The sequence below is a fragment of the Saccopteryx leptura genome, chromosome 4 (genome assembly GCF_036850995.1).
Source record: "Saccopteryx leptura isolate mSacLep1 chromosome 4, mSacLep1_pri_phased_curated, whole genome shotgun sequence".
Lineage (NCBI taxonomy): Eukaryota > Metazoa > Chordata > Mammalia > Chiroptera > Emballonuridae > Saccopteryx > Saccopteryx leptura.
Window position 1 is genome coordinate 135,166,213 of NC_089506.1, and position 27,062 is coordinate 135,193,274.

At 41.9% G+C, this 27,062-nt stretch overlaps 2 protein-coding genes across 11 annotated transcripts in view; one reads left to right on the forward strand and one right to left on the reverse strand.

The window, feature by feature from the left end:
- The window catches only part of FAM151B (family with sequence similarity 151 member B), a 68,537-nt gene extending 64,316 nt beyond the window's left edge, over positions 1-4,221 (forward strand). For 2 of the 3 annotated variants that reach the window (XM_066381754.1, XM_066381756.1), the window contains one exon: positions 1,907-4,221. In XM_066381754.1, the coding sequence (XP_066237851.1) occupies positions 1,907-2,066 (160 nt within the window). In that variant the 3' untranslated portion in view covers positions 2,067-4,221. Of the gene's footprint in view, positions 1-297; positions 468-1,906 lie in introns of all 3 variants that reach the window. The other variant, XM_066381755.1, reaches the window with a different exon arrangement.
- Positions 4,222-9,723: 5,502 nt separating this feature from the next.
- Positions 9,724-26,854, reverse strand: ANKRD34B (ankyrin repeat domain 34B). Of its 8 annotated transcripts, XM_066381749.1 has the most exons (6): positions 26,530-26,854; positions 25,512-25,654; positions 24,137-24,347; positions 23,639-23,710; positions 18,912-19,002; positions 9,724-13,252 (listed from the first exon to the last, which is right to left on the reverse strand). In XM_066381749.1, exon 6 carries the CDS (start codon positions 13,224-13,226, stop codon positions 11,691-11,693), a length of 1,536 nt encoding a protein of 511 aa, XP_066237846.1. In that variant the 5' UTR covers positions 13,227-13,252; positions 18,912-19,002; positions 23,639-23,710; positions 24,137-24,347; positions 25,512-25,654; positions 26,530-26,854; the 3' UTR covers positions 9,724-11,690. The 8 variants fall into 8 exon arrangements, with proteins under 8 accessions (XP_066237846.1, XP_066237845.1, XP_066237844.1 ...); XM_066381748.1 differs by lacking the exon at positions 24,137-24,347 and having other exon boundaries at positions 25,512-25,650; XM_066381747.1 differs by lacking the exon at positions 24,137-24,347 and having other exon boundaries at positions 18,912-18,992.
- Between the last annotated feature and the right edge of the window lie 208 nt (positions 26,855-27,062).

Genomic DNA, 27,062 nt, shown 5'->3' on the forward strand with positions numbered 1-27,062 from the left:
CTTTAAAAATAAAACCTGAGAATTGATTTGAAGCAATACAATTAACCCTTAGGCAATTTTATTTTTTCTATTTTAGTTTGAATACAATGGGGGGGGGGGTAAAAGACATAAAATAACCCTGGAAAGCTCTTTTTTTTTAACCTCACTTCATATCTGTGTCTTTTTTTTTTTTAAAACCCAGAATTTTTTATTGACTTTGAGAAAGAGATCAATTTGTTGTTTCACTTGTTTATACATTCTTTGGTTGACTCTTTTTTTAAATTTTTTTTTTTACTTTTTTTTAATTAATTTTTTTAGAGAGGAGAGAGGGAGAGAGCGAGAGAGAGAGAGAGAGAGAGAGAGAGAGAGAAGGAGGGAGGAGCAGGAAGCATCAACTCCCATATGTGCCTTGACCAGGCAAGCCCAGGGTTTTGAACCGGCGACCTCAGCATTTCCAGGTTGACGCTTTATCCACTGCGCCACCACAGGTCAGGCAATATCTGTGTCTTTTTATAAGTTTTGTCACCAGGGTGTTCAAATACAGTAATATTTTAGCCATTTTAGCAAAAATAAAGGTTTTTAAAGTAAATCTCAATTTTTTGTGTTTTCAACTGTAGTTTAAACATTCTTTTTGATTTGTCACATAATACTGCCGTGGAAGAAAATCCAAAGTACTTCCCTCTGTTACATTTCCAGAATGGTGTCACCATCTCTTAAGGACAGGAATGTGTCAGTATAACAAGAATATAGATGTGGATTAGACTATTTTTTGTCATTAGTAGAAGAAATGCATTGGAAACTTCTCCCTGGATTCTGACATTTATGGGGAAAATAAATATGAAACTATTTAACAGCTTTGCATTTCCCTTATGCAATAGAGGTAATGTAATGGTAATGTCAGTGGAAGAAATGAAAATATATAATTAAAATAACATTAAAATTTTAAGCATATTCTTACATCCATTACAAATCTGCCTAAATTATTATTGTTTTTTAACTCCAGAAATGGATCTAAATTTATTCCATTTGTCATTCTCAGTGATATCTCTTGGCATTTTAGTATCTCATGCAGAAACCCCCAGACAGGATGGTGTGGCTAGTAACAAATGAATATGAATGTTGGGGTGTCATTGACATTAGTCTCTTCACAGTCCCTTCCAGTTGTGCTTTTGACTCTTGTTGTTAGGCTACTGAAGAAACCCAAGTTAGAGCTGTAGTTTTTAATGGAGAAAACAGATTCCTTGATCAGCAGTAAATATCCTCAGTTCTTTTGTCCAAATTATGGCCCATTTTTTGTGCTACCAGTCTGGGTTTCTAAAGCCTTTTAACATTCTTGTAATTCAGGCACAGCAGTTAGCTAATTTACATCATCATCATCATTATTATTATTATTATTATTATTATTATTTTAAATGAGAGGAGGGGAGGCAGAGAGACAGATTCCCACATGCGCCCCAACTGGGCAATGCTCTGCCCATCTGGGGCCATTGCTCATTGCTCAGCAACCTAGCTATTTTAGTGCCTGAGGCAAGGCCATGGTTTCACCCTCAGTGCCTGGAGCCAACTTGCTCCAATGAGCCATAGCTGTGGAAGAGGGGGTGGAGAAACAGATGGTCGCTTCTCCTGTGTGCCCTGACTAGGGACCTCCACACACTGGGCCGATGCTCTACTGCTGAGCCAACCATCCAGGGCCCAGCAGTTAACTAATTTAGCAACAGCACATGAATTTTTCCTTTCTAGTCCCTTTAATGTTGATGAAGAGATGAAAGGAAAGTGTCATTCCACCATTACTAATTAATTTTTTTGATCTGTGTGAATTTGGGTTCGAGACAAAAGAGAGTAGCTACTCTTAGGCTTATTGGAATTCCTTATCACTGTTTCTTATCTTTCATTCTTAGCTATATAATTCTGTTTTATTTTAATGCAGGTACAGCCTGACTATTTGGACTGGAAAAAATGATAACTATTCCATTGAAGATTTACTTTGTATTAGAAACCATTTTGACAAAAAACAGGTTTTCTATGATATCTTGGAACCACAGAATCATGAATTTAAAAAAGCCATTGGAATCAAAGTTAATGTCTAAGAAGATTCTTCTAAATTATTTTATGTTTTGGTTTCATAATCCTCTGCTTTGATCTGAATTAATTACCATATAAATTATGATGACTGAGTTATGCTGCAATTCCTTCAATAAAAAAACACTTAATGAGTACTTACTATGTCCTTATAATCCTGTACTTACTGAAAGTATTTGGAAAGAAGGGATTTCAGTGGGCCTTGTCCAATAATAATTTAGGAAAATGATGTTTTCAAATCCTTTAAAACATAATGTAATAGACTGACTATAACTGAAGAATCCATGCGTCATAATACAGGTAGGAATCACATTTTGTTGGCACATAACATTGCAAAGCTGCCACAAAAATGTGATGCCCCCTTCCCATTTTCCTGGAGAATTGGTTATTTCAAGGGCCACAGAAAAAGAAGAAGCCTTCAAAAATGTTTTTAACTATCATAGGGCTGAACAGCTTTCTCATAACAAAATCAAATCCACTTACTGAAAAAATTATAAATTAGATGGATCTAGAATGTCCATATTTTTAGAAGCATACTGACTGCTATGTATATCTTTGTATTCTTTGTTTCAATCATAGTATCTTCTCTATAGTGAGCAAAATACTACTGGAGAGCAGAACTTTAATCTTGGTAATATGTCAATTGATCCTCAAGTTTTTCACCAGTACCACTTTAGTTCAGGCCCTTGTTCTGCTCCTAGAATGTCAAAAACTAGTTGTTCATGACTTCATTCTTCACATTCAGAGATACCATGAATATTTTTGCTGAGGAAAAAATTTAAAACACCTCTTTATTTATGCCAAAGCAAAAACTCCAGGAGCTTCTTAAATTCTTTATTGAATTTTACTCTTTCAAGGCCCTTCATAATGTACTCTCACTCTAAGAGTCAACTCAGTGTTTTCCAACACAGTCCTGCATTTCAAAAATGCCTACATCAGTGGTTTCTAGATCTTACTTTAACAGTTCATTTTAACTAGGTAATATTGTTTTCTGATGTCATACATATTGTTTCCTCAGCTTGGTTATAAAGTCCTTCATAGTAAGGGAGCATTCTTTTTTTTAATTCAGAAATTAAATTTAATGAGGTAACATTGATCAATAAGAGTACATAGGTTTCAGGGGAACATCTCTATAGCATTTGAACTGTTGATTGCATTGTGTGCCCATCACCCAAAGTCAAATCATTTTCTATCACCTTATATTTGTCCCTCTTTACTCCCCTAACCCTGGTAACCATTTCACTTTTATCTGTGTCTACGAGTCTCAGTTTTATATCCCACCTATGTGGGGTATATATTTGTCCCTGTTTACCCCTTCCCCCCTTCCTCCCTTTCCCTGGTGAACATTCTTAACTGTTCTTTTTTTCCCCCGTTTTATTTAATTTTTTTTGTGGTGACATTGGCTAACAAAAGTATACAGGTTCAGGTGCACAGTTCCACAACACATCACCTGTACACTGTGTTGGTGTTCACTATCCTGTCTCCATCCATCACCATTGATTCCTCCAATACCCTCCCCTCCCCCACCCCTGCCTTCTGGCAGTCACCACACTGTTGTCTGTGCCCATGAGTTCTTTTCTTAACTGTCCTTTACAGTGCCTGGCATTGTCCTGAGCAAGGTATTCAGAAAAACCTTGCTTCCTTGATTTATTAAAAACTAATTTACCAATGAATATCCTAAGATAGATAATCTGCCTTTTGTTCACTGACCATTTTCTCCCAGAGAATAAAGTAGTTCTTCTATTTAAGAAAAGAGCATGGGTTTTGAAGTCAGACAAACTTCCCTTACAGCCCCACCTCTGTCCCTTATCAGCCATAGATTTGGGGAAATATTTATTGAGCCTTGTTTTTCTCTCTCATCTGTAAAATGGGGGGAGGGGCCTGACCAGAGCGCTGGACTGGGATGCCGAGGACCCAGGTTCGAGACCCCGAGGTCGCCAGCTTGAGCGCGGGCTCATCTGGTTTGAGCAAAGCTCACCAGCTTGGACCCAAGGTCGCTGGCTAGAGCAAGGGGTCACTCGGTCTGCTGATTGTAATAGGCCTGCGGTCAAGGCACATATGAGAAAGCAACCAATGAACAACTAAGGTGTCGCAACGAAAACCTGATGATTGATGCTTCTCATCTCTCTCTGTTCCTGTCTGTCTGTCCCTATCTATCCCTCTCTCTGTCTCTCTGTCTCTGTAAAAAAAAAAAAAAAAAGGAGGGAGATGAGGATTCTCTTAGAGGTTCTGTAAAGTTTAGAGGAGATTCATGTAATGGAGGCATCTAGATTAGTGCTCATCACATACATAGCCAGATAGCAGTAATAAAAAATGTGAAACATTGTAGACATATACTTAAAACAGTCATATTTCCCCTTTTTAGCTCCAACTGAATGCAGTACTAGTTGTCAAATAACACCTAAAACTTCACTTTTTGTCATTGTTTGCCAAAATCAAAAGGTACAATTTCATAACCATAAAATTTTAACAATTGCAGCAACTTTTAAAATTACAGTAAGAAATATTTAACTTATACATTTTCTAAAATGACTATGCTTTACTTATATAAAGGGAGTTGAATTTATAAATGAACTGCATTTTTAAAAAAGATTTATTGATTTTAGAAAAGGGAGAGAGAGAGAGAAATTGGGGGAGGAGCGGGAAGTGCCAACTCGTACTTGCTTCTCATACGTGCCTTGACCAGCAAGCCTGGGCTTTCAAACTGGCGACCTCAGTGTTCCGGGTCGACGCGGTATCCGCTCTGCCACCACAGGTCAGGCATAAATGAACTGTATTTTTAATGAAGACTGAAATAAAATTCACTTTTTAAGAAGATTATTTTTGGTACTTGATTATCTTACCCTTGATAATACTTTTAAAAATATTAGTCTTGCCTGACCAGGTGGTGGCGCAGTGGATAGAGCGTCGGACTGGGATGCGGAAGGACCCAGGTTCGAGACCCCGAGGTCGCCAGCTTGAGCGCGGGCTCATCTGGCTTGAGCAAAGAGCTCACCAGCTTAGACCCAAGGTCGCTGGCTCCAGCAGGGGGTTACTCAGTCTGCTGAAGGCCCGCGGTCAAGGCACATGTGAGAAAGCAATCAATGAACAACTAAGAAGTCGCAACGCGCAACGAGAAACTGATGATTGATGCTTCTCATCTCTCCCCGTTCCTGTCTGTCTGTCCCTGTCTATCTCTGCCTCTGTAAAAAAAAAAAAAAAAAAAAAAAAAAATTAGTCTTAAGGCAAATTTTTATATTGAGAAATATATCACCTGTCACTCAGATTAAGATTTAAAGGTATATTTCAAAGTGTTCTCAGGAACAAAAATATGTAAAAATATTATAAAATTATTCTATTGAAAAGTAAAATATTAATGGATATCCATAGGGGAAATAAATGATCCCTACTTGATCCCTACTTCATACCATACACAAATAATAAGTTGAGTTCAATTTTAGGCCTAAATGCAAAAGTTAAAACTACAAAGCATATAGAAGAGAATAAGAGGGAATTGCTTTCATTACTTTGGAGTAGGCAGTGATTTATTTTTTTAAATTTCAGTTTTATTGAGTTATAATTGACATAAAATTGTAAAATATTTCCTAACCTTTCCCTATTTCCTCTGCCCCTAAGGCAACGAATTCTCATAACACACTAACCATAAATGGAAAAAATGATTAATGGGCTTTATCAAAGTCAAAAACTTCTCATCAAAAGATACCATTAACACATTTCTGACAAAAGGGCTATACTTCGAATTTGTGAAGAACTATAAACTGATTCTTGAAAAGAAGCTGAGAAAAGATGGCTACTGCGGTGCTGGAGAAAGACTCAGCACAGGGGTTCTGGTGGCCGTCCACTACAGTGTTTCTCCCTGTGCCACCAACTTCACATTCTCTTTTCATGACTCCAGTCCTCTCAGCCCGCTCTCTGCTAGAGCCCCAAGTGAGAGGAGGGGAGATAGTGAGGCAGACTCCTACATGTGCCCCGACTAGGATCCACCCATCAACCCCATCTGCGGCTGATGCTCAAGTACTGAGCTGTTTTTAGCACCTGAAGCTGATGCACTCAGACCAGCTGAGCTATCCTCAGTGCCCTGGCCAATGCAGGAACCAACTGAGCCACTGGCAGCGGGAGGGAAAGAGGAAAGAAAGGGGGAGAGGGGAGGGAAGAGAAGCTGATGGTTACTTCTCCTGTGTGCCCTGACTGGGAATCAAACCTGGGATGTCCATATTCTGGGCCGACACTCTATCCACTAAGCCACTGGCCAGGGCCATATAAACATTTCATAAATGAAAATAATTGTGTATTGTTTGAAGGATAACACCACATAGTATAATGGTGCTTTTAAATGATTGGAAATAAAATACAAAGGGAAAGTAAAAGAAAAGAAGCTGAATAACCCAATTAAAAATAGGCAGAAGACTTGAACAGACACTTTACAATTTGGTTATTAACTAATATTGTTTTAAACTTTAATGTATTATATGAATGCCATGAAATACTATATAGACAATAAAATTATTAATATGAAAAAATTCTAAAGGCTGCAAAATGTGTATGGTATCATACTATTTATATAAAATTGTATGTTTTTATGGGCATTTCTATATATAGGAAATATTTGGAAAGAAGTTTACAGATACAAAATAAGTAAAGGTTTAAGTGCCAGCTATTTTTCCCCTCCTGGTTCTCAGGTCTAGTGTATTAGTGTTGAGGTCCAGTAGAATTCAAGGGTTATTTCCCAAGCCTGGCAGAGCAGTCCTATCCCTAGAAGATACTTTGGTACGAGATCCCTTGTTCAAAAAAATAAAAATTAAAGAGCTTTTATAAGTACAGTAGTTTATGGCTCTTTAAGAGTGATATAATTGCTAATTATCCAGATACATATTAATTTATCTAGTGGCAAATTGTTGATTTTTACTCAGAACAGATTATTTACTTGTTTGTTGGAGCTAGGGTCTTGGATTTTTTCCCTTGCAATCAAAAAAATTAGGTACCTAGTGAATATATAGAAAAAAAGCTTTCTCACTTTGAAATTTTAAGATGTGAGCCCACTTTGTTGGTTCCTACAATGTGTTTATGATCATACACTCATGGATCAATGCAAGGAAAATAGCTGAGAACTTCCTTGTCTACAGTGAAGTATAATGAATCCGAGAAAGCAGGAAGAGCTGATGACCAGGTCTCAGAAGAAGCAGGGCAGGGTCTGGAAGCTCCTGGAACCTGAGAAGCAGGAGCTCGAAGTGTTTGCTCTAGTGTTCCACATCAATGTCACTCTTACACTCTTCACTGTGACTGCTGTCTTCCTTCTTTGCATCCGTCAACCTTCATCCAGAGACCATGATTTATTCACTCACTTGTGTCTTTCATGAGGGAGATATACGACTTCAGAGCTCAGTAGGGACTCTGTGAGGAGGAAGGGAGGAGGCATCTATTTGATGTATTTGTGCTGAGGCTGTTTCTTTTTCCCCCTAAGAATTCAGAAAAGATTCCAACCTCAAGGATCACAGCCTGGTAGAGAAAGACCTGTAAATAATAAGTTGGGTATTTTCCACAACTCCTATGATGGAACTCTTCACCAGGTTGTGAGAAGACAGCAGTTGTTCTAATTGATAGAAAACACTTAAGTTGTGTCTTGAATGATGAACAATATTCACCAGGTAGATTTAGAGAGAAAGGGCCTTTCCCACAGAGGGACATGAGCAAAGGGACTCTAAGTGGGTAAGAGCCTAATCTGACCTGATTAGAAAAATTTGTGGAGGCACCATGCTATCAAGCAGGACACTTAGCCGGGGCCAGATTAATTTTCTCTTATGCTGTTGGTGTGAGTCATACCATTTTAAGCAGGGAAGTGTTATAATCAGTTTTGAGTGTGAGAAAGTGGTTCAAGAGCATGAGAAGGAGACTTGGAATTCTAGAAATTCAAGGAGATGAAGCTCTGAATTAAGGTGGTAGCAAAGGGGATAGAAAAGCTCAAGAGATAAAGGTTAGCCTGACCAGGTGGTGGTGCAGTGGACAGAGCATTGAACTGGGATGCAGAGGACCCAGGTTCGAAACCCCAAGGTCACCAGCTTGAGTGAGGGTACATCTGGTTTGAGCAAGGCTCACCAGCTTCAGCCCAAGGTAGCTGGTTTGAGCAAGGGGTCACTTGGTCTGCTGTAGCTCCCTGGTCAAGGCACATGAGAAATCAATCAATGAACAACTAAGGTAACTAAGGTGCTGCAATGAAGAATTGATGCTTCTCATCTCTCTCCCTTCCTGTCTGTCTGTCCCTAACTGTCCCTTTGTGTGTGTGTCTCTCTCTCTGTCACAAGAAGAAGGAGGAGGAGGAGGAGGAGGAGAAGAAAAAGATGATGATGATGATGGGGGGGGGGTTACAGCAGAGTGAGCGACTCCTTGCTCAAGCCAACAACCATGAGGTCATGTCTATGATCCCATGCTCAAGCCAGACCCCGTGCTCAAGCTGGTGAGCCACGCTCAAGCCGGCGACCTTGGGGTTTTGAACTTGGGTCCTCTGCGTCCCAGTCCAACGCTCTACCCATTGCACCACTGCCTGGTCAGTCTTTACTACACATTTTTAAATAATAAAACTACTACCACTCTTGATGGTGGCGTCAAGAGAAAATAGGTAGGGCTTGAAAGGGCTCACCCAGCCTCCTGTCCTGTAAGAAAGCTCTTTTGTTTCTATGCTTCTGCATGCTTATGGGACCAGACTGGCTGAATCTGGTGGCTGAGCTGTTTTTGTTTTTGTTTTTTTTTTCTGAAGCTGGAAACGGGGAGAGACAGTCAGACAGACTCCCGCATGCGCCCAACCGGGATCCACCCGGCACGCCTACCAGGGGCGAAGCTCTGCCCACCAGGGGGCGATGCTCTGCCCCTCCAGGGTGTCGCTCTGCCGTGACCAGAGCCTCTCTAGCGCCTGGGGCAGAGGCCAAGGAGCCATCCCCAGCGCCTGGGCCATCTTTGCTCCAATGGAACCTTGGCTGTGGGAGGGGAAGAGAGAGACAGAGAGGAGGGGGGGGGGTGGAGAAGCAAATGGGCGCTTCTCCTATGTGCCCTGGCCGGGAATCGAACCTGGGTCCCCCGCATGCCAGGCCGACGCTCTACCGCTGAGCCAATCGGCCAGGGCCTCTGAGCTGTTTTGTATTTGGTTGCTGCTGTAGATCTTCATTGAGGCTGGTCATTGTCCCTTTCTTCTTTATCCCTTTGTTGGGGTGAAAGAATGCAATAAGAGTTCAAAAAATTTAATTGAAATACTGGCTCTGAGAATCTGTTGCTACTTTGTGAATTCAAGAGCTAAAAAAAACCCCAAACCTCTGGACCTACATACATGTCTGATTCATGTTGCAAACATCTGTGACTTATCTTTGGGATGCCAGTCATATATTCTACTTAATGGAATGAAAAGTCCCATGGGATGACTTTACAACCAGGCTCAAACAACCTCAGCCCTTTAAGTATTCTTAGGATTGATAGATGACTACATATTCTTCCAAATATGGCCGACAGTTTTAATCCTATTAAATGTTTTTTGCATACTGGGGTGAGAATAGCAACAAAAGTTATTTTCTCTTATTTTTCTATTTACTCACAGTAACATATGGCACAAGTTTTCTTGAGATTATGTTGAAATATTTATCATTAGTATTTGAGATAAATAAAAATGAGCGATAATCAAAATGACACTTTAAATCTTTATTGATACCATTTTGTTTATGAATTAATCTATTTACATATTCTTCCAACTGTATCCTTACAACTTAAAGCCAAGCACTTTTCTCATTATTAGAACTAGCAAAAAGGGTTTAGCTACTTATAAACATCAGGTACAATTCTAAGTTCCAAATCAAAAAATATTTCTAATATAATTAATATTAATTCAAAACATTGTTCTTCAAAACATTAAGTGGAACACCTCCAGTTTTTTTCCAAATAAAAGCCACAAGAAAATTAAATAATTACTATATACATTACAACTTGCTTATATCAAATTACTAAGGAAAGCATCATGCCAATTGTTAGCTCTCCTCTTATTGATAGAACGCAAAGAAATAAAGTTGTATATGACTACATCAAATTAATACATTCAGATTTTGAATAGTTTGATTTATTCTTTGTTGTAAACTGCTAAATTGAAATGAGGATTCTTTGTATAAACACCATATTTTGAAATTGTACAGATAATATAGTCATTTTATAGTATTTTATAATGGTAGCATGGTATTCATTTATTTTGTTAAAAATTATTCATAGGTTCTAAAATACTACATGATTGGAATGTCACACTAAGGAAATTATCCCTCTATATCCTTATTATAGAAATGTCTAATAATTATATATCAGAAATAAAAAGATATTGTTTAATATTGACTGAATTTAGTATATTTTGTAATTAAGTTTCTACTGGCTTTCTTAATTTTAACTAGGCTAATCTAATAATTAGTTTTCATTTTCTAAAATGAAGCAAGCATTTAGTTTCTATTTGTGTGGTAAATCTAAAACTTTTGAGATTTTTTTTTGGTTGTTTTTAGAAAGAATAATAATTTGATACGAGGAGTGCTTTTTAAGTTTAAAATATCTTTTTTGGGGGGAACCTATTGATAGGCTTCAGAAAGAATAACAGGAATTAAATGATGTGAAGAAAGAAGATTCCATCAGATAACATTTTTGTGTAAATGTTTAAAAAACAGAAACAGCACACAAACACTTGGCACATTTTATTACTAGCAAGTAAAACTAAACTGCCATTTAGCATTGATTAAGTTGGCAACAGGAATAATAGCTGCTCCAGGCTACTATCATGGTTGACTATTAAATTTTTAATTAGATTTTTATCTACCTGCAGTCAACATTTTAAAAGAATGAGTTCATCCTTTCTTTGTAGTTTAAGCGTATAGATCATAGAACATTTTATAGTTGTGGGTTTTTTCTTCTTTTTTTATGCTTTTGGCATCATGGAAAACTACAATCTTATTTACTGACTTAAAATGTTAAAAAAATAAAAAAAAGACCAGAACTCAATGTTTCCTAATAAAATATTTGGCAAATATGAAAAAAAATTTAAAGTTATCTCCAACATTTGTGACCTTCTCTTTGTTGATCTTTGTTTAAATTAAAAGGTTGGGCCACATGACATGAAGGTTATTAAACATTGGAGGTCTTGAGAAAAATAGCTTTACTTTTGTTTGAGAGAATTCCCTTACTAGAAGCTATATATTAATGAACAAAATGAACTAATAAACAAAGAGAAACAGACTCATAGAGAGCAGGTGGACAGCTGTGGGGTGGGGAGGTGGGACAGCTGGGTGAGGAAGTGGAGGGACAGAGCAAAGGACAGAAATACCCCTCATGGACAGGGACACAGTGTGGTGATTTGGGGGTGTATGGGGATTAATGGTGACGGATGAGGACTTGATGAGATGTGTTGTAGAATTGTTAACCAGGGTCACCCCAATAAAATTCAATTTAGAAAAACTATATATTATTTGTGTCCAGTGCCCAGTATGATACACGGCACATGTTGATCCTTCTAACTATTATGGACCAACCAATACAAGACTTAAAAGGATGAACATTTGAGATTTCTTCTCTAGTTGTATATTTCTCTGATACAGACATTTGAACAAAATGTGTTTTCTAGCCATCTCTTAAAAATTTACTAACTGCTTAATTTGTTCTGTTTGCAATGATTGTCTCCTTAACAACATTCTTTTACTTTTGGGGAAAATAGGAACTGGTGGCATAAGCACTTTTTGACTACAAGAAAGAAGGCTGGAAACCTTGTTGACATGGATATCTGAGATGGGAGGGTGCGGATTCACATTTAAGGGTGGCAGAAATCCTGGTCTGGTTTGGGTGATACTGTGATCTAAAGAGAAAGCTCCTGAACTACGTCTTTCTATAACTGCATGATTTCTCCTGCTCAGGGGACCCAGGGGGATGTTCTCCAACAATTCTTTGGACCCTGACAACAAGGAAGGAGATGGTGAAAGGATTTTTTTCTTTCCAATAAGTGCTTTGCCATCTTCTAAAGTTGTAGGGAGTAGACTAGCTGAGAGCTGGGAATCAGAGCTATAGTGATTTGCCCCTGAGTTTCTTTTTTGAACTATACTTCTCAAGGTGGAAGCAAATACTGTCTGGTTAGAGTCTGGGTCCTGGTCAACAGGGTTATCAACACATTGCTGATTTCCTTCTGAAAAAGATGACTGATAATTTATTTCATCATATGACATCTTTCTTGAGCTGCCCTGTTCGAAGGCTCTTAGCAAATGTGCCGTGTCTTTTATGTCAATACTTTGGTGCCTAGTGATGAATCGCTTGGAAAATGCCAGCCCATTGGTTTTGTAGGATAATTCTTCCTCTGGAGTAATATCCTGGAGCTCCTCTTGCAAAGAGGCCACTCTGTTCTGGTGCATTAATGAGGGATGGCTCTTGATCCAGGGTGGAGCTGGGGGTAGCTTGGATTCATTAAGGGCCATAGAAGGCTTCCTTACTGGGGAGCCCGAGTCCTGGGTATCATCTCTGCTTCCTGAGGGCTCCAGATCTTTAAAGCCACAGAGTGTTAATTCAGCTTCAGAAGAATGTGAAAGTGGCGATGAGGCTGTTTTTACGTCTATTTCTGAAGGAGTGGCACAGGTGGATGATGGGGAATGACACCCGTCTATATCCGAAGGAGGCATATTTAAGTACTGTTGGGTAGTGTGCCTGCCAGAGGGCGATTTTGCTGTTGTTATGATAATGACCTCTTTTCCTTTTGCCTTGCAAGCACTCAGTAGAACTTTCAGAGTCTCTCTATCTTCTGAATTTAGAGCATAAACAAGGGCGGAGTAACCAGAATGGTCTTGCAAGCTGAGGTCAGCCCCGTTCTGTAGGAGCAAGGAAACAACCTCAGGACCAGCTTTTTCTAAGCAAGCGTGCATCAGAGCAGTTTTCCCAGATTTGTCCTGTATGTTGGAATCAGCATTGTTTTCTAACAGGTATTTAACCATTTTGACTTTACTGATGCTCTGGTGATCAACATGTTTGGTCTTACAAGCAATCATTAAAGGTGTTTCCCCGCGATCATTGCTCTCATTGATGTAAGCACCACCTTCTAGCAGGAGTCTTGTGAGGCGGAGCCGGCTCTGATGGACTGCTTTGATGAGGGAATTTCCATCGCTTGAAATTTCTACACCTTCATCCATCTTCAAAAGTCAGATATCAATACTTGCTTATCAAAGAAGATGAAGACAAAAGATTAGCCAGAATCAACATACTCCATTTATATTCATGTTGTTATTTACAATGTCTGAAATATGTACAGAGTTCTCTGGTACCAACGAGACAGGTTCTGTAGGTTTGGAAATGTTTAAGTATTTATATTATTTATATGCACAGAAAGGTAAAAATAAATACTATGTTAAGACAAACATCTAAGTTGAATTTAATAGGTAAACGTACTTGTTCCAGCTTACATACAAATTCACTTAAGAACAAACCTACAGAACCTGTTTTGTTCGTAAGCTGGGACTGCCTGTATAGAGGTAGTAAATGAGATTATGTTATTAATAAATACATGCCAAAATAGTGAACTTCAAAATTAAAAGTTTTAGACTAGTAGCAAGCTTTAGGAACTTACAAACTAAAATTTGCTTTCAGAATCTTAACTGAATATTTATGTTATAACACCAATTTAGTACTTCCCTAAATCCCACATTAAACAATAATCTACTTATTTTCTACTTGTGAAAAATATTTTTAAAATACTAAAATACAAATTTAAGCAAAGAAGCCAGGATTCTATGTAACTGCAACTGAATCAATTAAAATAGAGCATATTTATGGTAGCTTAATGTAAAAAGTCTTAGTTTACATTATTACTTAAACATGCTCATTAGTTAAATAGTGCGACTATGTCTAGATTTTCAATTTGAGGGGCATTTCTATGTTACTCTTAAGGATTAAAAATTATTTAGACTACAAGATGTTAAAATAACTGACATGTGCCTGGAATTCACACTGAGACAGGAATGGTAAGCATGTGATTATATATTTTTCTTGATTCATTAAATCATGCACCGACCACATTATGGGGCTAGCAATATACTGTTGGGTTCCATTTTGGCAGCAGTACATTTGCTCTGAAAAAGGAATTTTCTAGGCTGGAAACATGAATGAAGACATGTAGAATTTATAAACATTTATTTTTTATCATGAAAACCAAAAAAAATTTTCTGTTTATTTAGATAACTTAGATGCAAACTCCTGCAACAGATAATTCCTTTATCGTTAAGAATATCTTTATCTAGAGCCAAGAGAATGTGTCTTTTAAAAGTCCTTAGAACTGAGGAGAAAAATCAAATGGAGTTTATATAATATTTAAATCTATTTCATTTAATTAGGTAATTTATAAGAATTAGAAAATATTATTCTACTAATTTACATTTAAAATTAAGAATATAGGACATGAATATCTACTAGATAATTTCTACTGGAGAATAAATAAGAAATATAACAGCCTCTTAACAGACAGAAGAAAAGATAAAGAGAACAGAAGGAAAATGAAGACAAAGGGGAAAGAAAAACATGACACAGAAATTAATTCAACTGTTTAAGAGCTATAAACCCCTAATATGTGCTGGACACCAAGCTACAAAGGGATAAGCCCTGGCCATGAGGTGCTAAACGGTTGTTTGGAAGAGATACTGTATAAGCAGCTGGTCATGAGTTTAAGTCATGAGAACACACATGACTTTTTTTTTTTTGTGACAGAGACAGAGAGAGAGAGACAGAGAGAGGGACAGACAGGGACAGACAAGACAGGAAGGGAGAGAGATGAGAAGCAGCATCAATTCTTCGTGTGGCTCCTTAGTCTTCTTAGTTGTTCATTGATTGCTTTCTCATATGTGCCTTGAGGGGGGTGACCTTTGGGCTTAAGCCAGCGACCAGGGTGTCATGTCTATGATCCCGCGCTCAAGCTGGCGACCCTGTGCTCAAGCTGGTGAGCCCGCACTCAAGCCGCGACCTTGGGGTTTCAAAACTGGGTCCTCTGTGTCCCAGACTGACGCTCTATCCACTGCGCCACCGCCTGGTCAGGACACACATGACTTTAATAGCTTGGGACACAAGGGACTTCAAAGGGGCTGACTATTTGAGATGGGTCTTGAAGATTGCCTAAGAGTTTGACAGGCAAACAAAGGAGGAAAACAGAAGTAAAGAATACTCCTGTGCAAAGCCTTAGAGCAGGGGTCCCCAAACTACGGGCTGCAGGCTGCATGCGGCCCCTGAGGCCATTTATCCTCCCCTCCCCGCACTTCCAGAAGGGGCACCTCTTTCATTGGTGGTCAGTGAGAGGAGCATAGTTCCCATTGAAATACTGGTCAGTTTGTTTATTTAAATTTATTTGTTCTTTATTTTAAATATTGTATTTGTTCCCATTTTGTTTTTTTATTTTAAAATAAGATATGTGCAGTGTACATAGGGATTTGTTCATAGTTTTTTTTATAGTCCAGCCCTCCAACGGTCTGAGGGACAGTGAACTGGCCCCTTGTGTAAAAAGTTTGGGGACCCCTGCCCTAGAGGCTTAAAATAGCACAGTTATTTGTCATAATTCAGGCTCTCTTTATGCTCATATAATCAAACTGTAGGAAAATATTTCAGCACATGGTTATAGTTAGAGTAAATATGGCAGAACACACACGCCTAATTTTGCCCCTTACTGAAATCCCCTAAAAAACTAAAGAATTTCTAAAAAAGACATAAACTCACAAGGACAGCAGGAAAAGGAGAGAAGAGAACAGCATTTTGGAAGCCAGAAAGCAGCGGTAAGTGATTCCGCCAACTTGCAAAGGCTGTCCTTCAAGTCATTGGTGGCAAAGCTATGAACTAAGCCCATGTACACTGCAGAACCCTTGAAAGAGACAGCACAAGAAGCTGTAGAATTGGAATGGGAGGGGGAAGAGTACAGCTAAAATAAGAAGGATTAGGTAAAAAGCTATTGGAGCAGCAGTGAGATCCTTAGGTCCTTGCTACTCAAAGGATCCCATCTTGGATCAGAAGCAGCTGCATTACCTAAAGCTTATCAGTACCCCATCTGAGAAAACGGCCTCAGGTCATTCCTTCACTCCAAGCCGCCCCTCCCACCGGAGATGTCCAGAGGTTTATTTTCTAGCAATGGTGAAATAGAGGGTCTCTGGACTAGGAAACACTGGGCGTGTCTGACGACAAAAAAGGGGAATAAGTATTCTCCCTGACAACTAAATGAAGGGACTCGGGGCCTTCTCCCCCAACATGGCTCTAAGAAGGCTGGCAGCTTCACCCTCATCCTTCAGGGAAAAGTTGCTGTTCTCTTCTCTCAACGGTCTGATCTGCCTGAGAGAAGAGACCTGAGAGCACTGAGCACAGGGCTTCCCCAACGTGCCCCCAGGTCACCCTACAGTGACGCTCAAAGGTGACAAGTCTCATGATGTGCTCAAGGCTTCTCATTGGCTTTTTAACCCAACCCCTTTAATCAAGAGATCATCAAAACAAACAAACAGTAAACCAAAAAGCCTCTTACATTAAAAATATAGAAAGCCTGACCAGGCGGTGGCGCAGTGAATAGATCATTGGACTAGGACGCAGAGGACCCAGGTTTGAAACCCTGAGATCACCGGCTAGTGCGCGGGCTCATCTGGCTTGAGCGTGGGCTCACCAGCTTGAGCGCAGGGTTACCGGCCTGAGTGTGGGATCACAGACATGACCCCATGGTCGCTGGCTTGAGCCTGAGGTTGCTGGCTTGAGCAAGGGGTCACTCTCTCTGCTGTATTCCCCCCACCCCCGTCAAGGCACATATGAGAAAGAAGACAATGAAAAACTAAGGAGCTGCAATGAAGAATTGATGCTTCTCATCTCTCTCTCTTCCTATTTGTCCCTATCTCTCTCTCTCTCTCTCTCTCTCTCTCTCTCTCTCTCATACACACACACACATGACCAGAAACCAGAACAAATAGAAAAGAAAAAAAGCAACTTGGAGGAAACAGATATTAGTCAGGAAAATGAAAACTGCAAAAGCCTATTATCAAAGGGATAAGATGTTGTAACCAAGAAAAAAGAATAAAATTCTATGAAAAGTATAATATTCAGAGGCTATGAAAAGAGCTCTCAAAAGGTAAAAACATGATACAAAAAGCAAAACTAAATAGAAGAGTTAAATGATAATGTTGACAAAATCTCTAACACAGTTAAGCCAAAAGGACATAAGAGGAAAAAATAAGGAAATCAGAGAACTAGACCAGAGCATCCAACATCCAACTAACAGTAGTTCCAGTGGGAGGAAACAGTGCAGGTGGAGACCAGGAGAGGAAATGGTCAGTAAGGTCAAGAAAATTCTCTAGACATCAGGGACATGAGTTACCTGATCAGAACATAGAACAATGAATGAAAACAGACCCTGACCATGCCACATGGTTATAAATTTCTATAACAGTGAAAACAAAAATTTTGCAAATTTGGAGGTGGGAGGGGGAGAGGGGTAGATAAGTCACACACTAAAGGATCAAGAATTAGAATGGCTTCAGATACAACAACAATGAAAGACAGTGGAGGGCTGTTTTTTAAAATCTGAAGGAAAAAATGACCCCCAGTTTAAAATTCTGTATCTAGCCAAACCATCAGTCAAGAATTAGAATCTACTGGAGGTTATAATCTACCAAGATGAAATGGCAGAACAGGAAAGAAGAAACAAGATACCAGAGGCTAGATATGATTAGAGAGGAAAGACACAGAAAATCCCCAGGAAGATAGTGAGAGAAGATTCCAGGATAAGGGATGTGCACAGACATCATCTCTGAGATCTCACTGCCATTTTGCCATTTTAACTGAGGACCAAATGCCCAGGGTGAGCCTGCCCTCAGTTCTTTAATCTACTTGTTTTATCCTGACCACATCTCTGCTCTTTCCTCAATGCTCTACTTTCTGGGGTAACCAATGGAACTCATTTCAGCCCTGCTTGATGGTTCTGCTTTGATCTGCTCTGAGACCTGGGGACAAGTCATGAGCTCCAGAGGAGACAGAATAAACACCTGTTCCCTTTGCATGTCGAACACTGCACTACAGCTCTGTGAGAGCCCTGTAATGGTGAACTCCATGATTCCCAGGACTCACTCCTGACCTTGCCCAGAATGGGCTCTTGTAAATACTCAAGTATGTGGAGGCGAACTGAGATCCAGAGACTTCAGCTTACCTTCTCCTGAGAGATTTCATCACATATTCACAATACTGACCTTCCTTTACTCAGTCATTTTTGTGCTTGCTACCCAGTTTTTCAAAAATAAACAATTACTTTACTTAAGAATCATACACAAATGTGAAACTGAAGATAAAATAAAGCAAAGGGAATGATTAAAACAAAAATCAAGAGAAAATGATCTCTTGGGGGTGGGTAGGAGAAAAGAGAACAATACAGTCTGAGAGGGAGACACCAGGGGCTTCTAAGGCTCAGGTAATGTTCTGTTTCTCTCCCTGGGAGGCATGGATATGGGTGTCCATTTTATGATTATTTTTTACTGCTCTTATCTATTTATTGTAAAATGGAACATGTATACAGAAAAGCATAGTGTTTCTGTAGGATATGTTTCATAATTTGATAAAGGGCCATATTAGGTGTTAATACTTACAGCACAGTTCAAGTTTTGTGGTATTGTCAATAGGGTTTATGCCTAGACGTTCAAAAAGCTTCTGTTACTATGCTCCTGAAAAGCAGTATTCAAAAGAATACCCTTACTCATTTCCACGTTGGTGTCACTCTCAATACTAAGCAAAGAACTAGTCAATAGACACATACATACATAGGACGAAAGTGAATGCTGTGATTTCATGTTCTATAAAGGCTATTCCAGAGCCAGACATACCTGCAACTCGGGAGCTCAGGAATTTTAGGATTGTTGACCGTGTGAGTCCCAACTCAGAGGCCTAGTCTGAATGCAAAGCATCTGAAAAGAGCTCACGTGAGACAATGATTCAAAATTAACCTTCTTGTAGCATTTTTCACATACAAATGTGTTTATTAAAGTAATGAACATAATATCATATATAGAAACCACTTAGTAACTGCAGTTCAAGAAGAGAACAGTATCAATAATATAAAAAATACCTTTGACCAAAAGCAGCATTTGTGAAACAGATATTCAAATGAAAACAAGTTTCCATACACCATATTTTGATATTATACTCTCACATAGTTTTTAGTATTTGAGCCAATCTTGTTTTTAAAAAAATCTTTTCTTTTTTAAAAAAAAAATAAAGTCTTTTCTTTTTTTAACATTAGGTTCTTTTTTTTTTTTACAGAGACAGAGAGAGAGTCAGAGAGAGGGATAGACAGGGACAGACAGACAGGAACAGAGAGAGATGAGAAGCATCAATCATCAGTTTTTCTTTGCGACACCTTAGTTGTTCATTGATTGCTCTCTCATATGTGCCTTGACCGTGGGGCTACAGCAAACCGAGTGACCCCTTGCTCGAGCCAGTGACCTTGGGTCCAGCTAGTGAGCCTTGCTCAAACCAGATGAGCCCACGCTCAAGCTGGTGACCTCGGGGTCTCGAACCTGGGCCGTAGGCATCCCAGTCTGATGCTCTATCCCCTGCGCCACCGCCTGATCAGGCAAAATAAAGTCTTGTAAGAAACTTTCAGAAAGATTTTCAAACCTTCTCACCTCTGATCGTGTAAAAGCCTTTCTCCACAACACAACTTGGTCATAACTTGCCTCAAGGTTGGCATCAGCAGGTTCTGGGAGATGAAAGGGGCTAGCAACACACTTGCTGCTGCCGAGGGGGCCTGTGGGAAGTGAGGGTGCTGTGCCCCAGGCCTTGGAGAAGCTGAGCAGTGGAATTACTAGCTCAAGGCAACTAGTGAATTTATCTGTCATGTGGATGTAAGCAGACCCTCACCCTGAGAACTGTCTATCAAAAACAACTCCATGAGGCTTATTCTTTGTTCATTATAAAGCCCCCTGGGTTGCTCACTTTTTAAACTGTTCACATTTAGTAGAGCAATTTGAAATTGTTTCTTGTCTTTAATTTTTTTCATTTAATTTATTGGGGTGACAGAGGTTAACAAAATTATATAGGTTTCATATATATATACACAATTCTATAGTGCCTCTTCTGTATATTGAATTCACTAATCCCAATCAAATCCCTTTCCATCACCATTCATCCCCCTTCCCCTCTTCTACCCCCCTTCCCTCTGGTGATCACCATACTGTTGTCTAGGAGGTGCTTTTTTTTTTTTCTTTTTGTTTAATCCCTTCATTAAAGTTCTTTTTTAAAAATTTATTTAAAATTTTTTTTAAAGATTTTATGTATTCATTTTAGATAGGGGGGCGAGAGAGAGAGAGAGAGAAAGAAGGTGGGGAGGAGCAGGAAGCATCAACTTCCATATGTGCCTTAACCAGGCAAGGCCAGGGTTTCGAATGAGCAACCTTAGCGTTCCAGGTCAACGCTTATCCACTGCACCACCACAGGCCAGGCTAAAGTTTTTTATTTATTTTTTATTCAGTGAAAGGAGGGAGGTAGAGAGACGGACTCCTGCATGCGCCCTGACTGGGAACTACCCAGCAAGCCCACTACTAGGTGGTGATGCTCTGCCCATCTGGGGCATTGCTCCATTGCTCAGCAACTGAGTTATTCTTAGCGCCTGAGGCAGAAGCCATAGAGCCATCCTCAGCACCTGAGGCTAACTCACTCCAATCAAGCCATGGCAGGAGGGGAAGAGAGAGAGAGAAGGGGGGAGGAGCAGGAAGCATCAACTTCCATATGTGTCTTGACCAGGCAGCCAGGGTTTCGAATGGGCGACCTCAGCGTTCCAGGTTAACGCCTTATCCACTGCGCCACCACAGGCCAGACTAAAGTTCTTTATTTTTATTTTTTTTATTCAGTGAAAGGAGGGGAGGTAGAGAGACAGACCCCTGCATGCGCCCTGACCAGGAACCACCCAGCAAGCCATCTAGGTGGTGATGCTCTGCCCATCTGGGACATTGTTCCGTTGCTCAGCAACTGAGCTATTCTTAGCACCTGAGGCAGAAGCCATAGAGCCATCCTCAGCATCTGGGGTTAACTCACTCCAATCAAGCCATGGCAGGAGGGGAAGAGAGAGAGAGAGAGAGAGAGAGAGATATGAGAGAGAAGGGGTAGAGAAGCAGATGGGCACCTCTCCTGTGTGCTCTGACCTGGAATCAAACCTGGGATATCCACACACCAGGCCAAAGCTCTACCACTGAGCCAACTGGCCAGGGCCTAAACTTCTTTAAACATTAAATTTTTCAGAGAAAAATGTTGTCAGATACAATATTCTCCACATGTGTACATGGTTGGTTTCCTATTGTCTCATTTGTAATCAGTACCTTTTTGGAATGTCCCCTTGTCTTTATGCCCTCATCCTTTTTCACTGGTTCTTTTATCTTGCCTCGGCCAACTGCACAGCAGAAACGCTGACAATGAAGTTTGACTTATTTACTCTTTCTAGAGGTAAGTCCTGCCTGTGATGAGACTGTTTCTATCACCTACAACTGTCCAAGGTCAGAAATACCCTCCTCTCCTGTCCCTCCTGTGAAACGCTCACTGAGCACCCAGTGCTTATAGCTTCTTCACACTCAGACAGACCCTTTGTTATACTCTAGATCAGGGGTCTCAAACTCGCGGCCCACGGGCCGCATGCGGCCCGCAGACTAATCCACGAAGTTCAAAATATTTTGGATAAAATTAAGTAAGCCTAGGGGCCTACTTGTATTTTTCATTTCTCTAGCATCCTAGCTAGATATTAGCTTAGTTAATAGCAGTTGTGATGCGAACTACAGTTTCTGGTCGTTTTGTGACACTGAGTAAACTGCATGTACGATTGTGCTTGTTGTACTGATTTTTTTTTGTTTTCAACTGCAGTGAGAAAAGTGTTGCATAACAGTTGCCTTTTGTAGACCTAGTGCGGCCCACCGAACGGCTGTGATCTTGCTCTGCGGCCCACATGCTGAGTTGAGTTTGCGACCCCTGCTCTAGATCATAAGTGATCCCCAAGTTCAGTTACACCTTCCAAATAGATAACAGCTCAACTAAAAATAGTTTCGGAGTCAGACAGACCCAGATTTTCATCCTGACTCCCCTACTTACTAGCTGAATGCTCTGCTCAAGTCTCTCACCTCTTAGTCTCGGATTCCTCATCTGTGGAAGGACAGTCATACAACATTCACCACCTGGTGGGTGGTGATGAAATCAGACAATGTCTGTGGAAAAGACTTTCTTGTCTGGTCTTTCTGATCACTGAACTCTTCTTTTTAAAAAGTTTTATCTCAGAATTTAGCCTACTTTTATTTTTATCATGTTCCTAATCCACAGCCTATTTAAATAACAGATAAAATATTTAAAATATATTTTCAGGATCTATAAATAATGTTTTGGGAACATAGATGGTACCTACTAAGTGAAAGACGAAATGAAGACACCTTTTAGGTACATTTTCCAAGTACAATAATTTCAACATTATTATAAGATTAATTATTAAACAGCTTTATAAATTGTTTTTTATTTTAAAATTAGAATGTCTTTAACATCATGGCATATTTACTGTACTCATCTGGTTCCTCTCTCTATTCTCAAGATGCCACTAAAATTACAATTTAGTTATTAAAATAATGAAAATGATATATACTCTGAAGAACAAAGATACTTGGAGAAGAGATATCAAAGGAACAACTCAAGCAAGCCTTAGAAACAGAACCGGAGTGGTGGCGTGGCCAACTTCCTTTGCAATGCAGAGGCCTCACCAGAAAGCACCAGGGAGCTGAGCAGGGCTGCTTACCCCAGGGCCCATGGAGTTTAGGATGAGCAGGCCCCAAGTGACAGCAAGTGGCAATGAGGCACAGGGCTGAAAATGAGAGGATGGCTCCAAGTCTGTGGACAGAGCAGCTGGGACCCTGGGGTATTTCATTCCACCCCAAGGACCAGACACTCACTCTTTTAGGCAAAAAAACAAAGATTTATTCTCTAAACACACTGGTCAGAAAGGCTCCCACCACGTTATTGAGATTGCTCTCCATGATCCCTGGCTTTTCTGCCCTCCATCTCAGAGCTACAAGCATCCAGCTGACAGTTTCCCCCGTCTTGACGCTCTCCTGCCCACTACCTCCCTGACACTACCCTCTCCCCTCTGCTCTCTCTCAGGCAGCTCCCCCGCGGCCCCCTTCACAGGCACCTCTTCCTCTGCCCACCATTTCTGTATCACTCTTTCCTAGGGTTCCTTTCTTGGTCTGCTTGCTTTGTCAATCTCCCAGAGAACCATGGAGAGTGGAAATAAATATGACCTTCTGAGACACTTAAAAGAGAAGGGAAAAAAAAAAAAAGAAAGGCTCCAAACCTGGAAGCAGCATGCTGAAAAGAGGGTGATAAAGTGCGAGTCTTCCGAGTGAATGGTGCCTCACCCCAGCTTCCTGCCCTAACAGAGGACCAGGAGCCAGGAGAAAGAAGTAAAAAGCACTGGGTCTTAGAAGTATGAGCCCTATGAAAAATATCTGTTGATAAATGAAGCAATTCAAACCATAACTACATTCACCCCTCCAGACTCCCACTCTAAATGGAAATAGAAAGTTACCTGAACACATTATTCAAAATGTCACACTCCACTTATGTCTTTTCTCTCCCTGGATGCATTTTCTGTCAGTTCCTGTGAAGGAAATCAAAGCCATTCAGAGTTACACAGACACCAATAATTTGTTGCACACATCTCTCCCATTTGGAATCTAGTATCTTTTTCATTCCTTGTTAAGACATCCCTACAGTGTTTGTTCAGTTAATCACATTTCACTGATTCTGCGTCTGTGGAAGGGTCTGGTGTGGAGCCTATGTGTGGCAACCTTGTGCGTGTTTTTGCAGGACGCGAGCTGCCCTGTAAGTACCACTGGCACCGGTCAGGCCCCCGTTCTGTGCAGATGAGGAGGCTGCAGAGGAAAGGTGGGAGAATTCTCCTTAGTCATTCCTCGAATTTGCCTGCTCCCCAGGGCTTATTTAGAAGTTCTTATGTCCTTTATCTTATGTCTCCTTGCTTCTTGGCTGGCCAACTTCCCACAGAGGAGGGTTCTATTGTAAGTACCTGATTCTTGTGGTATCTAACTCAGCAGTGCAACGAGGGCTGAAATGCTTTAAAAGCCATGTTGGAAATGATAGGCTTGGCCTTTCCTATGGTGTTTTCTCTTCATGCCACCTCCAGTTTTCCTTCTGGTCCAAGAGAAATGTTCTTTTCCTCTGAGCCTTTTACTCCACCTCCAAAAAAGATCCATGTTTCCTCCGATCAAGTCAGCTGTCTGGCCATGGTGGGGGAAGGCATCCAAGATATAGAAATTAACAAATGGGTTTCAGGCTCTAAATTCAGCCCCTCAAGCTTGCTCCATTCCTGCCTTTGTGCTACCCACAAGGGGACATAGCTTGCTCAGAGGAGGCTTTGTTTCTCCCCAAATTATGAACCCTTGGAAAAACTTTCCTCTTTGAGCCTCAGTTTTCTCATCTCTAAAGTGGGGGTAAAAATCTACTTAACAGTCGATGGTTGTGAGGATTCAAAAAATCCTAAAACACTTGCCTCTTAAGAATTAAATAAATGTCAATTTCTAAACATTCATCACTAAATTAGAATCCTCCTGGGCAGTGAGGTCTGACAGTGAGAGAGGCCAAGGTCCCTGTACCTCTCCATCTTCTGTGGACATAAGAATCACATGAAGAATTTGCTAAAAATAAGATTCCAGGCTCCACTTCCAGACATTCAATAGGGAGTGCTTCTTACGCACACTTAGAGAAAATCTGTGGCAAACTCTACTTTTCTCATTCCATACCCACTTCCTATCTATCAGCTCCTGACTCAGGATCCCACCAGGCTGTCTCTGTAGTCATCTCCAAGCAGTCTGATGCTCAATCCCCTGCAGGAGTGTAGAGCAGAGATGGCTGCTACAGCCTAGAGAGGCATAGAGAGAGCCCACAGGCCCAGAGAATAATACAGTTCTGGGTTAGATGGACCAGGGACTGGAGGTGGCTGCCCTGCCCTTCCCAGACAGAGCTGCAAAAACATCCCGAGTCCCAGCGGACAGCTCAGGGGCAGGATGCAGAGGACAGCTGCACTCGGAAGGAGGCAAGTCTGCCTGCCACAAGTAAAATGTGTCACCCCCATGCAAGGAAAGGGGCAGTACAAGAACAAAAATGCATCTGAGATTGTCCTAGGAAATGTAATGACCTGCCACGGAAAGTGCTCTTACGTGGCACCAGCTTGTAAGAAATATTTAGAAACTTCTCACAGGAAGGAGTATCTGGTAAGGTTTGCCCTCTTTCCCACACACTCCCCAAAAGGATTGGTGTCTTCTCCTAGTTACTTCGCTGTTCCCCAAGCCTCTGGGGCTGCTGGGCCCTGGGGCAGCTACAGCCCCAACTCGCTCACAGACCCTCAGCTCAGAACGTACACATACAGACACGCAAAACTGTACCTCCAAGCCTCAGGGAATCAAAGTCATGTGTTTTCCAAGCTGTTAAGGATTCTGAAGCGTCCCCACAGTCCCCGCCGGCTCTGGGAACCAAGCTCTTTTCCTCAATTTTTCAGGAGCGCGGAGGGAGCGAGCCCGAGGTCTGTCTGAGAAGGGCAAAGGAAGGTGACTAGGGCGACAGTGCCGGGGCACCGATGGGGGCGGGGTGCTCGGAGATCATCGCCTGATCTCTGAGCTAAGCAGGCAGGCTGAGGCGATCGCCATACACGAAAAGGCGTTTAGCCCACATCCTCTGCGGTTCGGTCCCCCCACCACCCTCCGAGGACACGCGGCCCTCCCTTAGGAAATGGCACGCCTCTGGACCCCAGATCTCTGGTAAGGAGTTCCAGGGCTTTGGTTCCAAAGCTATGTGCGCCCGAGAGGCTCCGAGTCCCAGCTGCCCGCCCCTGTTTGGCCCCCAGTTATCGAGTCAGTGGCCGTAAACGGCTCTGCAGCCCCCAGCGCGCCCTCCGCGCTCAGCCAGCACCTGCCACAGCCCCGCTGCTCGAGAAGCGCCCAAGTCCGACCCTCCGACCCGCGCGCTCTTGCGGCCGAGCGCGAGCCGCTTCCGCTGCGGCGCCGACCTTCGCCCGCGAGGACCCTGCCCGCATCCGCCCAGACATCCCGCGGCCACCGGCGGCCTCATCCATTCCTAGCGCGGCGTGGTGGAGAAGGAGGCGAAACCCGCATTTCTGCGAGGTCCAAACTCGAGCTGCCCCCAAACCTGGAATGGCGGGGCTGAGTTTCTGGACAGGCCCCTGAAGCCCGAGGGCCCTGGATTGGCGCTGGGTCTCACTCGCCCCTCCGGACACTGGAGTGTCGGGGTGCACGGGCGGTGCGGGCTCTCAGGGCCTGAAAGCACTGGGCGCGCTGCAAAGAGGCCGCGGGGCCCTGGGCTTCGTCCTCGTTGCCTTCCCTCGGCAGCCAGCACGGCAACCAAAGTTTCCTAAGTGCAGCTGCAGAGTGGGCGCAGCACACAGACCTGGGACGCGCTGTCCAGTGGGCGGCGGCGCCTCCAGCCTCCTGGGCTCTGCTTGGACGCTCCGCCAGTGGCCCCAAGGCACATTCTGGGGCGGATTGTAGTCTTCGGCGGCAGCTCGCGTCTCAGATCCTAATAAGTGCCACCCTGACCCCGCCCTTGTTCCAGCAGAGGCTGGTCGCGAGCTCCGAGTGGCGAAGCCTTCACGCAGGGGCCGGGAGGCGCGCACCTCGCCAGACGCCCCAGCTGCGCGGCGCTTCCGCTGGGAGTGACGCGCGGGTTCGGGGCTGCGCCGCAGGTGGAGGCGGCGGCCCAGAGTCGGTTCGGGATTCGGGACTAAAGTCTGGCCTCCCAAGCTCCGCCTTATGGCCTCCAAAGTACCGCTGTCCCACCCAGCAGGTCCCTGAGCTTTGGCTGGGGAGACCTGCCCAGAGCAGGGAACGCAGAGTCTTTCCCACTGCACGGAGATGGCCACCTATACACCCCCTTCCTTGATTCCCACTGTTCATATCAGTGTCCCACCTCCCAGTTCTCCC